Here is a 12,068-nt window from a genome sequence, read left to right as displayed (position 1 = left end):
GGGTCTCAGTTTCCTGGTCTATAAAAAGGGTAATCACAACCTGCATGGGACCGAGTGCAAGAAAGTATCCTGGGCACAGGGGGTGAACGTCCCCACCCCGATGTAGCTTGGCAGGACAGACAGAGCAGGTATGCCCCCCGCAGCTTCCTGCCCTTGCCCCCCACAGCGTGGAACACATGCCAGCCCCACAGGTATGTGAGGACTGCGTGGTGCACCTCAGTGTCTGTGTCAGAGCAATGATTAACCTGCAGACCCAGGCTCTTTGTAGGACTGAAGTGGGAAGGTGGGGGTGAGGGGTTGGCCAGCTGGAGTCTGACCTGTAGGGGGTTGGTGTCCCAGCTGCTTGCCATTCATTCTTCCCTGGCTTGGAGACCTCAGGGGTAGCCACCAGTGACTTCCTGTCCCTTTCTAGCCTTCCCACCTCCTGGGAGCCTGTGGCTGCCGACCACCTCTCTGTGTTTACTGTGTTTAGGTGTGTGTGTCGGGGGACTGGGTTGGTTCTAGCAGCCCTGGGAGTTCAATGACCTCTGTTACTGATTCCTTGGCAGAGGCGTGGGAGACAGTGGTCTTAGGACCTGTGCAGGCCACAGGCAGGCTGTGAGTGACCTTGTCTGTGCAGTAGAGGGATATGAGTGACAGAATGGAGGAGGCAGAAGACCCTAGGAAGCCAGCCTTTCAAGAGGTGGCCAGAGCTGGGTAAACTGTTACATATCTGCAATCCCAGCTACTCAGGAGGCTGAGGCAGGAGAATGGAACTGTTTTTTTGTTTTGTTTTGTTTTTTTCTTTTCTAGTACTGGGATAGAACCTAGGGCCTTTTACACTCAGCGACATTCCCAGCTGGGTTTATTTTTTCTAAATTTTGAGACAGGATCTTAGTAAATTGCTAAACTAGTCAGGCTGGCCTTGAGCTATTGATCCCCCTGCCTCAGCCTTCCAGAGTGCTGAGATTCCAGACATGCACTACCACACCCCAGGAGGATGGAAAGTTTGACGCTAGTTTGTACAATGTGTACAATGTAGACAGACAATGTCTTAAAAGCAAAAAGCAAACAAAACAAAACAACAACTAACAGGGGCAGGGGGTTGGCTCCATGGTAAAGTGCTTGCCCAGTTTGTGCAAGGCCCTGGGTTTAGTGGCCAGCGTCACAACACCACACATACAAAACAAACCTCACCCAAACCAACCAACTGACCAAACAAACAGAAAGCATAAGAGAGGTGGCCAGAGAGGGAAGAGGGTGGAGGTGTGGACAGAGGTGGCCCAGGCATGTGGGGAGCAGCAAGGGGAAGGGGTCTAGGCAAGGCCACCTGTACCTGCTCTGAGGCTGGAAGTGGGACTCTCTTTGGGCAGGGACCTGGGGGAGCCAGGAGGCCTCAGGGTGTACGTGCAGTGGGTTAGGAATGAACGGGCGGGGAGCTGAGGGCCTGCATATGCAGGCAGAGGGTTCTGGGCTAGAGAGGAAGCTAAGAGAGGGTGAGGGGAAAGCAGGAGTGGAGACTGGGCCACAATCTGCAGGAGGTTTGAAGAGGCAAAGCCAACAGAGCCCAGGCCTGAAGCCTCTGCAGAGATCCTCTGCCTGCACTCCCAGCCTGGTCCTTGACTAGCTCTGGGACCTCTCCGGGCCTGTTTCGTGCCGCTGTACAGCAGATTACAGGGTGGTGGTACCTCTCAGTTACCCTCTTGGCCTGAGGAAGGAAATGCGTTAGGCCTACTCTGCCTGGGGCTGAGGGGCACGTGGCCTTCCAGCCCAGGCTGGTCTGCCTTAGGCCGCTGCTCTCTTTGAGCCTAACCCGCTGAGGGAGAATGCAGACACTCTGAGCAGGGCCTCTGGGTCTGGTGGCTCCCAAACTTCATTCTGCGTAAGAATTGAGTTTGGAGGAGTCCATTACTGTTCCAGGCCCTGTGTCCTCAGACTGATTCAGTGGGCCGAGGGGTGGATGGACCTGCATTTCTGATGGACATCTGCAGGGATCCTGTGCTGTATTCCTCAGAGCACACTGGAGACACTGGCCCAGCCCACTCCAACTCCCCCTCCACCAAGGCTTTGTAAGATTCCCGCCATCCTCTGCCCATATCCTCTTCCCTCTGTGGGGAGCACACTTTCTGATCCCTGGCAGCCCCTGCCTCCTAGGGGCCACAGTCACAGGCAATACCCACCTCGGGCAGCTTCCTTCGGGCTGGCCAGCCTCTGAGGGTCCCACTCAGGGAGGCCTGGATGTTGTCTCTGGAGCCTGCTTCTCCCCAGGTTGACTTTTCTGCTCACCAAACCCACTCACCAGGTTTCCAGCTTCCTCCTAACCCCACCCAGGATGACCCACAGCCTGCTCACCCACTTCCTGGCATGGAGAATAGCGTGGAAATTGTTCATTGCCTCCCTTCCAGCCTGGCCCCCTCCCACCTCCTCAGCACATTTTCCGACCCCAAACTGGGGGCTCCTCCCTCTCCCCAGCCTCAGCGCTGCTTCCTTGCTCAGTGCCACCCTCCAGGTAGCTGTCAGCTCAAGGTCTGTCTCTCTCCCAGGGATTTGTGGGCTCCAGGGCCAAGTGGAGAGTGCAGGAGGCAGCTAGCTGCCAGCGGGGAGTCTGCACCTGGTGGTCACCTATCCAGCTCTCTGCAGAGCTCTGGCCAGCGCTGATTTTGTCCTGAGCTATAAAGGGAACAGGTTTCTTTTTTGTTTTTTAATTTGGGAACAGGTTTCTGAGACGGGTGAGCCTAAAACAGAGGCGGTTTGTCTCGGACTACAGTGAGCCTGGAGTTTTTGGGACTCCAAAAGCCTTTCATTTCTAAAATTACCCCCTGGGCTCTCCAGGTGCAGGTGGGCCCAGCCTTAGCTCCTGGCTGTGTGAAGATAACAAGGGGACCCAGAACAGCCAGCCTGGTGTGGGAGAAGACCTGCCTTCCCATTGCTGGTCTGGCACAGTGGCTGCTCTGGTCCTAGCAGGTTCAGGTTTCCAGGAGGAGAGGAAGGGACGGGTGGCTTGGATCTTATTCTGAGGGTCCAAGCAGCCCCAGCCCCCACAGGAACCTTTTTGGATGGTCTAGGGCCTCACTCTAGGAAGCTTTGCATTCTCCCCAGAACCTCCCGTGAGTAATCACATAATTATGGGGTGAGAGGGAAGTCCTGGGGAAGGTGCAAAGCTGCAGTCTGTTCCTTCTCAGCCTCGGGCAGGTCCTGCCATGGTTGGAGGCCAGCTTCTCTCACCACCTGGACAGGGTGGCTCAGTGCCAGTGACCCTGGGGCTGGCTGGTCACCCACAGGGACCCTGCCACTGGGCCTTACCACTCACAAGGCCCCCTCTCACCAGACCTCTGCATCTGGCCTCTGTGGCTCTGGAATCCAGCGACTGTCCCTTTGGGCTCCTCTTATACACTTTGATCACCACTGTCCCCTGCCTGGAGCACCCTTCGCCCAACTCTCAGCCATGTTCTGAGTCCTTTCCTGCCCACTTGCAGGGAGACTGATGGATTTTTCCGCTTTAGTTTTTTTTCCATTTTCTAAACCTTCTACAACAAACACAAATGTAAACGTCAGCACCTCCTCACGCATCACCACAGAGTGATCAGAAGGCCAGGGATACCGATGGAGGACCCTGGGAAAGTCACTTCCCTGCTCTGCGGAGGTTTTCTTGTCTATAAAACTCAGATAACAATTCTTCTCCCTCATGGGTTAAGCTGATATGTAAAATGCAGAAGGAAGCATTCAATAATCGTTAGGAGTCATCATCATCATCATAGCTGCTCTTATTCTCGGCGTGGCTCAGGTCACGGGCACCGAGGTCTTGAGACAAGGTGGTATGGCAGGCCGTTCCCCTTGGGGGCACAAGCCCCGAGCCTGGCAAGGTTTCTCCTTCGATCCGTCTTCTAGAAGTTTCTACTTGAACATGCTTATTGGAAGACTTTCACTAGTCCCCTCTGTGCCTCATACCTTGTTCTACTGTAGGGACCCCAAAGAAATTAGGGGCACTGCTGCCAAACAGTGCGGGCGATAAGGGGAGGCTAACAGTTCTGGGTGATGTGCGCTCAGCTAGGGGCGTGTGTGGAGACTGTGGTGCTCGGGCGGGCTCTGAACTCTGAAAGGGCTTTGCAGAGGAGGGGACCACAGGGAAGCCCTAGGTGACAAAGCGAGCTGATCAAAGAGGGGAAAGCAGGCGGGGCAGGGGGCCTGGCCGGTTCAGGTGCCCCATGATCCTGCTTTGGAGTTTCATTTCAGCACGGGGTCCACCTGGCGTCTGGGTGCCAGCTGACTCATGTTGAGGGAGGTACTGTTATTATCTCCACTTGAGGATGAAGAAACTAAGGCACGGAAGCACGAAGCCCCGTGCTCATGGGTAGGGTATCCGGGATTGGGAACACAGATCCACTCTAGCGTTATTTGGAGATACTAAGCTACTGGGGCTGGAATCCAGGGCCCCAGAGGAGCTTGGCAAGTGCTACTTCCAGCTGAGAATTCGCTCTCCCCTCCATGGAACTGTGTGGGCCTCCACAGCATGGCTCCCTTTGGTCTCTATGCAATGGGACTTGAAGTTCCTGAGATGATCGAGTTCTCCATGCTCTAAATGCCGGTGCACGTAGGTGCCTTTCAGTCCCTGAGCTGGGGCTGTCATTGCCATGCTTGGTCCCTGCCCAGTTCAAGGTCAGACTGTGAAGTGTGGTGCCCTGAGAAGCACCTTGGCACGCTCATCCCTGGGCAGGGGTCTCAGGGGGACCTGACGTCTGGCCCTGAGGGTCGTTATTTCTCCCCGTCCCAGTTGCCTGGTCAGCCTGTCACAGTCCCAGGCAGGTCCTCAGGAGGTGGGGACAGGGCTGAGTATGAGGGGCATCCACTCTGCCCTCACCGGGGAGCTCCCTGGGGCTCCTGTGTTTTGCAGTCGGTGGTGGCGCCCAGGTGCCGGGGGACAGCAGAGGCGCTTCAGATCACAGTGGGCCACATCCTGGGAGACGCCAGCAGCCCCTATCTCACCGGACTTGTAAGGCTGTCCGAGTGGGGGGTGGGGAGGCCAGGGGATGGCCTGGGGGCTTGGCAGACATGGGTCTCTCCTTGGCAGCTCTCCAGTGCCCTGCGGGCCAGGCGCCCTGACTCCTACCTCCAGCGCTTCCTCAGCCTGCAGCAGAGTTTCCTGTGCTGCGCCTTCGTCATTGTCCTGGGTGGCGGCTGCTTCCTGCTGACCGCACTGTACCTGGAGGGAGACCAGGCCCAGGCCCAGCAGCCTGGCACAGGTAATCCTGCAGCTCACATCTACGTGTATCTAGAGGCAGGGGTACTGGCTGCCTTGAGCCTGAGCCCATGGCCAGCTTATTTATTTCATTCACTGGAAAATATGCATCACACTCAGCTGTATGCCAGGCAGGGCTGTGGATGCCAGGAAGTGACCCAATTAAGTGAAATCTGAACCCTCACAGAGCTGCCACTCTAGTGGGTGGAGACAGACCAAAAAGAAAAAGTGAGAGAATGCACACAGGGGATAATGACCATAGAGACATTTAGCAGGAAAGGGGATAGAGAGGGACTGGCGAGGGTTCCAACGGTGGCCAGAGTGGCCAGGGAGCTCTCACTGCGTAAGTGTACATGGGGCAAAGTCTGGAGGAAGGGAAGGAGAAAGCCAGGCAGTTACCTGGTGGAAGGTGCCGTTGGCAGTGAGAACAGCTGGTGCAAAGGCCCTGAGGTGTGACATACCTGCTGTGTTGGGGACCAACAGAGCCCAGTGTGGCTGGGATAGGGGTAAGAGGAATGGTGCTAAGCATGAGGATAGCTGGACAGGGCAGAACACCGGGTGCTGGGGACTCCTTGTAAGGACCTCATCCTTATAGCAGAGTGAGAAGGGAAGAGCCTCATGGGGTCTGACTGCACTGGGAAGGCACTGCCCTGCTGCTGTGTTGAAAGCAGACAATAGCACGGCGCCGGGGGCCCAGAGGTCATCAGGCACTGGAACTACTCAGTGACAGCACACAGGGGGAGCCCTGAAGGCAGTGAGAGGAGCTGGAATTATTTTGCTAATAGGACCGAGAGAATTTCCTGATAGATGGCACCCAGGCTGTCCCAGAATCCCTTCTGCCTCCTTAGGGGCTTGAAGATAGGAGCTTTTTTTCCTCCCACAGGGGCCCTGGATGGCAAAGATGTGGATAGCGAGGACAGGGAGCACCAAGGCCTGCTTCCCAACGCCAGCCCCTCCGCAGAGGACCCGTGAGGCCCTGCCCTGCAGTGAGGAGGCCCCTGCCCCTGTGTCTCCTGTTGGCTGCACACTGGCAGTGCCTCGGCCCACCTTTAGCTGTGACTCAGGGGCCCTAGCTGACCTGCACCTGCTACTTCTTCGCTCCTACTAGAGAGCCGGCGGGGCCTGAGGGCTGGGATTGAGTTGTCAGTGCCTGCCGAGGGAGGTCAGGGCCTGCACTTGTGTCTGTGCCCCCGGCCTAGGTGTGCACCCTGGCGCCAGTGGCCCCCGTTAAATCATGGTCAGGACAAAGCCCTTGGGATTCAGACCCCAGACAATCCTGTAATTCTAGCCTTAAGGCATCTGTGCAGGAAGGGGCAGGAGAGTGGTAGAAGTGGGCAGCCTGAGGGTGCAGAGTGGCCCCTGCAATGGGGAAACCGAGGAGGCAGCTTGGGTCCATGGGCATCCCAGCCACCACTCTCACCTTGACCTGGCCTCCCCAGTCTGCAAAGCCGTGAGGGCACAGGGTATTTGTGTGAATTCTTCATCTGAATAAAAGGGGGCCTTGGAGGTGGGTTTTCATTCGGCTGCTGGTGTGGGAGTGTGGTTCCGAGTGCCAGAGAACCACTGGAAGGAGCACCCATGCCTACACAGATGCAGGGCAGCTGTGCGCAGGTCGTGAGGGGAGACTCTCAGGACTGTGCACACATACTGGCTGTCCTGTGTTCTGTGCTCCCTCTGCTCCCCCCACATTCTCACCCCCCCCCAGCTCGGTGGGACCCACCCACACTTGCCACAGAGTTCTGAGCAGCTGGGCTCAGCAGGCCCGCCAGAGATCGACAGCTTCCAGGCGAGCAGCCGTGGGGAGGCATGTTCCGTCCACCCAGGAGGCTGAGCTTCTGTCCCCTCCCCTGGAGCTCAGCCAGTGGGTCACTTGCTTATTTTCTGACTGCTACCTCCACTGTGCCAGGCTGTGCTAGCCTCCAGCAGCTGTGGGTAGAGCGGGGGCCTGGACGCCCGTAGAGCCCCTGACCCTCACCAGCAGTCCAATTCCTGCTGCCCAGAGTGTCCTCCTTGCCCCTCTTTGGCTGGGACAGACCAGAGCAAAGCTGGACTGTGCATCTCAGCCCACACTTGCCCCCCAGTCAGCCCTCCCTTGGCAGTGGGCATCACCTGGTTGACCAGCCCTTGATCCATGACCTGACCCTGGAGTTTATGAAACAGGCCACCCTGGAGTTACCAAGAATGCACTGAGGAGGTCAGTTGGCTTTCCCTGAGAGTGTGGCGGTCAGTCTGGGCTGCAGGCAGGATGCCATGGACTCTCCTGGCATTCACTGATGGTGGGATTGGAGCTACCTCTTAGTTCCCTCAGTGCTGCCACTGCTCCAGCTGGATGAGCAGCATGTTTCCCAAAGGTGATTCAGAGGTGGCTTTTCCACCGCAGGCCCGTGTGATTTTCAGGCTGGGTCTAGAGTCACAGAAGCACAGTTCAGTAACTGAATCTCTCACCTAGCAAGCCCGGGTTGGGAGGTGCTGGGCTGTGAGTCTCAGGTCCCAGAACATGGGTAAGGGCTGCCTAGGAGTCAGAATATTCATCCTGTGCCTTCCCTACCCAAGTGCAGTGGCTGGGGAGGAAGATCGGAAAGCTGGGCTTTACCTGTAATCCCAGCTACCTGGGGGCTGAGGCAGGAGGATGGCAAGTTCAAGTTTAGCCTGGGCAATTTAATGAGAGAGATGCTGTGTCAAAATGAAAAGGCCTGAAGATGTGGCTTCATGATGGGGTGCTCCTGGGCTCAATCCCAGTGCTGAAAAAAAGAAAGATAAACCTCATTCCTGTCAGTTCTGCACACAGATATTGGTATCCACGAGTCTCATCATGTTTTCAGGAAGCAAAGTAGACTCCCACCTTGCGCTTGGACACCCTGGGGAAACCCCGGCTTAGGCCGAGTGAGACTTACCTCTGCCCATAAGGGATTGAGTTCCCCAGCAGTCTCCCAGGAAATGGCTTTGGTGTTGGTAAGAGCAGGAGGTGAATGCTGGGCAGAGGAGATGGGATGAAGGTGCAGGATGTGGGGCAGAAGGTATGTCATGAATCACTGAGGGTCACGGTGTGGCCAGAGAGGAGGCTGGGTGTGTCCTTGATGGGGCGAGGGAGGAGAGACCGGCTGGGACTGGAGGGACTGTAGATGCCCGATGATGAGCTGGGGCTTTCTTCTGCAGTGTGGGTAGCTTTTTCAGTTGTGCGTAATGACACTTGGGATTCTGGGCAAGGGATGTAATCATCAGAGTGGTTTGGGGCAGATCTGAAGCTCAGGGATTGGTGGCCCTAGGAGGAGCAGACAAACCTCATCCTGCAGCCAGATCCCGGCTTTGCTCTGCATCCTGTCTCTCTGGGGCCAGTCACCATGGGCTGAGGCCATAAGGGTGAGAGGCCTGGAGAGCTAGACCGCTCAGCTTGGAGAGGGAAAGTCTGGTAAATAGAACACATCTTCTGGCCCTGAAGAGCACTTGCTTGGTAATCCCAGTCATCATACTCTGACTTGTGTGTCGGGAATGTCAGTAGGAGGAAACATGCTGCTCATCCAGGGTGTCCTCAAGCCTGACCCTGCCCAGTTTACATTAACAACTCAGTCCCAGGCGAGATCCTGGCTGGCAGGTGAGCCTGTCCATGTGTGCGCCTGTGAGGTGTTCAGAGGGTCTTGCTGAAAACTTCCACTACGACTTTCTAGCTAAGTCCACACATCTCTATTTTATACCCCAGCCACAAGTTTGTCTGCTTTATTCCCCGAAGACTTTCCCTGTGCCTACGTGAGCTTCTTGTGAGGTCGTTGAACTAATGAAGTCTCTAAAGAGCAGGCAGAATGTCCTGGAGGGTGAGGTTGGAGCCTTTCTTTCTCCTAAAACAATCAGGGGCGAGACTAGCACGAACTCTTCTGGGAATCCATATCAATTTGGGTGGTAAGCAGCAGAACTGGATTGCCTACCAGGGCTTTATGGGACATATCAAGAGCTTACAGAATTGCTGGGTAGCCAGAAGATTCAGGCCCTCTCATCTGGGAGTCTTTGCCAGAACTCCAGGCATCTTTCCCTATTCTTCTGTCATAAACTCAGGATTTAAAGCCCTGGACATGAGAGTCCAGTTGGGTCAGCCTGGATCCTATGCCCATGCCTTGGTTTATAAAACCAGGAAACCAGAATGCTGTTAGGAAGAGGAATGAGTGAATTCTGATCATCAAAGGGAAGCAGTGAGGTGTATGTGGTGGTGCATGCCTGTGATTCCAGCGCTCTGGGAAGCTGAGGCAGGAGAAACGCTTGTCTGGGCCCAGCTTGGGCAATTTAGCAAAACCCTGTCTCAATAAATAAATACTAACTGGCTGGAGATGTAGCTCAGACCAGAGGCCCTGGGTTTAACCCCCAGTACTAGAAAAACAGAACCACACACACATACACACCCATGTGTGAAAAAAATGCATAGTGGCCCACGCCTGTAATCCCAGTACTAAGGCAGGAGGATGGCTGTGAGTTCAAGGCTAGCCTGGGCTACAGAGTGAGCTCAAGCCCAGCCTGAACTGCGCGGTGAGACCCTGTCTTAAAAGACAAAAAAAAAAAAAAAAAAAAAAAAAAAAGCAAAGCCGAGGGTGTAGGTCAGTGGTAGAAAGCTTGCCTAGCATGTGTGACGCCCTGAACCTCATCTCCAGCACAGCAAAAATACATGCAAATAACAATAGCCAAACAAAACCTAAAGCAACAACTAGGGGGGGAAAAGGGGGGCTATACAACCAGAACAAAGATGATGTCCACTGCAATTATTTTGCTTAGCCATTGGCCTTCCCTAGGACACAGTCTCTTATGGGACGGGATGAAGGCAGGGCTCAAAGTCTTTCAAAGAATTATTCATTTCTGATTGTGTCAGTCCATGATCAAATGAGACTGAAGCGTCTATAATTTAAAAAGTGTTGAAATGTCCAAATGACAGAACAGGAACTTCTGTGTTAATGGGGACTCACAGCCATCTGTTGTAAGCAGGAGACAGAAAGGCAGAGATGAGGCAGGCCAGGCTGGGGGATGGGGCTCCCAGTCCTCAGCTTAGCGACCACAGGAGTGGTGAAGAGGGGCTGCTCCCCACCTGTGGGTGGTGAACCTCAGGGAAAGCTACTCAAAGGGGAGGGAAAATGGAAGGGGGAGGATAACGGAGGTGGAGTCGATTAAGAAGAAAATGGCTTTTTCTAGAGGGGCAGGGAAAGAATCTGGCTGGTATTTGAGTCACTCAGAGCAACAAATACACGATGCAAACCAACACATATTTCCTGCACCTGCTAAATGCCATTTACTCATTCAATCAACAAACATTATCTAAGCACCTCCTTTGTACTGAATCGTGAAGATGAATCAGACGGTGTGGGCCCTTGAGGCTTATGATCTGTCTGAAGATGGTGGTGATGGACTCTTGTACAAACACAATCAGCAAAACGAGTTAGATGTGATGGAAGTTAGTCACAACCCAGGGGAGGAAGCGACCGGTTGTTCAAGTGGGTCACAGAAGGCTCGGTGGAGGAAGTCCTGTCTGTGCTGGGTTTTTGGAGGACCCGTTGGAGGAGTGAGAGGCCGCCTAGGCCCCGGGTACTACAGGCAACTAAAAGATAGGGTCGGGGGTTACTCTGTGATGCTCTCCGTGGTCCTGATTCACCACTGAGTTGGCAGGACAGGGTTTTCCTGTTGCAGGAAGGCCAGGCACTGTAGACAAGCAGCCCAGCTCTTGCCCAGGCTCTGGGAGCTTAATGACTGTGAGTTCAGTGTGGTGGAGAGTGATTCTGAGAAATGGGAGGCAGGATCTGAGATTGGAGGTTGTTGCGAGCCAGGAAAGGTTGTGGAGATCATGTTAAGGAGAAGCCATGGAAAGGTTTTGTGCAAGGTAGTGATAGAGGGCGCATGTATGTGATTTAGAAAGTTCCAGCAAGCATTAGGAAGAGAAAAAAAAAAGCATTAGGGAGAAATCTGGAGGGGCCCGATGAACTCTACAAGGTCCAAGTGAGATAGAGAGGGGTCAGTAGGCAAGGCAGGGGGTGGGGGCATTGGGAGAAAAAATATCAGCAGGCTTTAGATGTGAGAGAGTTGAGGGAGAAGAAAGAGTCCCAAATGACAACCAGAGTACTCTGCCTGGGAAACTGTGGCTGATAGTGTTATTTGTCAAGAGATAGTGGGACCAAGTTTGGGGGAAAGACAGTGAATTCTGTTTTGGATGTGCTTAGGTGCTGTGGGATTGCTGGGTGGACATGCAGGAGACTGCATATGGATTACTGCTGAAGACGGGGCCACCTCTAGATGAGGGTAGGGGTCATGAGCACGTGGATAATCCTTGAAAGCTCAGGCACAGGAAAGATGCTGCCAGAGGAGTCCCATGTAGGGGGCTGGGCAGAGGGGCGGTAGACCGAACCCTCAGTGGTTGGCCATGGAAGAGCTGGTAATTCTAGGCCAGTGCTTCTCGGAGTGTTCTGCAGAGCTGAGGGTCCAAGATGCTCAAGTACACATAAACACATGACAGCCTCTCCTTCCTCTGGGAGACTCACGGTCTTTTATGGTAAGGGCTCTGAAAAGTTCCTCGTGCAGGACACTTCTCTGGGCCTCCTTCCCGCTTCTCAAGCACACTTGCTCTCTGAATAGTGTTGCTAATGTCCTTTGGTTCAAACTTAGGTCTGGGTCTAGTGGACTATCAGGATGCCCACTGACCAGCACTGGGTTCAGTTTTCCATTATGCCAATAAGGAAACTGAACCCCGAAGGAGCTGACAGCAATATCGAGAAGGAAAAGAAGTGGCCCTGGATTAGGAGCAGACTCACCTGGGCTTCGTCCAGGCTCCATAGTTTGCTAATCATTTCACCTTGGGTAAATTCTTTTTTCCTGGCCTCACTTTTTAAAT

General features: G+C 54.4%; 1 protein-coding gene across 8 annotated transcripts in view; it reads left to right on the top strand.

The window, feature by feature from the left end:
* LOC100729353 (SPNS lysolipid transporter 2, sphingosine-1-phosphate) overlaps positions 1-12,068 on the top strand; it is a 90,249-nt gene that overhangs the window by 39,032 nt on the left and 39,149 nt on the right. For 7 of the 8 annotated variants that reach the window (XR_010048198.1, XR_010048197.1, XM_063251006.1 and 4 more), the window contains 2 exons: positions 4,871-4,969; positions 5,048-5,219. Coding sequence is in view for 6 of the 8 variants with exons in the window: in XM_063251006.1 (XP_063107076.1) it covers positions 4,871-4,969; positions 5,048-5,219 (271 nt within the window). In the remaining 2 variants the exon portion in view is untranslated. Of the gene's footprint in view, positions 1-4,870; positions 4,970-5,047; positions 5,220-6,098; positions 6,722-12,068 lie in introns of those variants that run through there. The other variant, XM_023565011.2, reaches the window with a different exon arrangement.

Source organism: Cavia porcellus, unplaced genomic scaffold, assembly GCF_034190915.1.
Source record: "Cavia porcellus strain 051 isolate PalLab524CR breed Dunkin Hartley unplaced genomic scaffold, mCavPor4.1 scaffold_6, whole genome shotgun sequence".
Lineage (NCBI taxonomy): Eukaryota > Metazoa > Chordata > Mammalia > Rodentia > Caviidae > Cavia > Cavia porcellus.
Note: the sequence above shows the minus strand (reverse complement) of the source record. Positions and strands in the feature narration are given on the sequence as shown.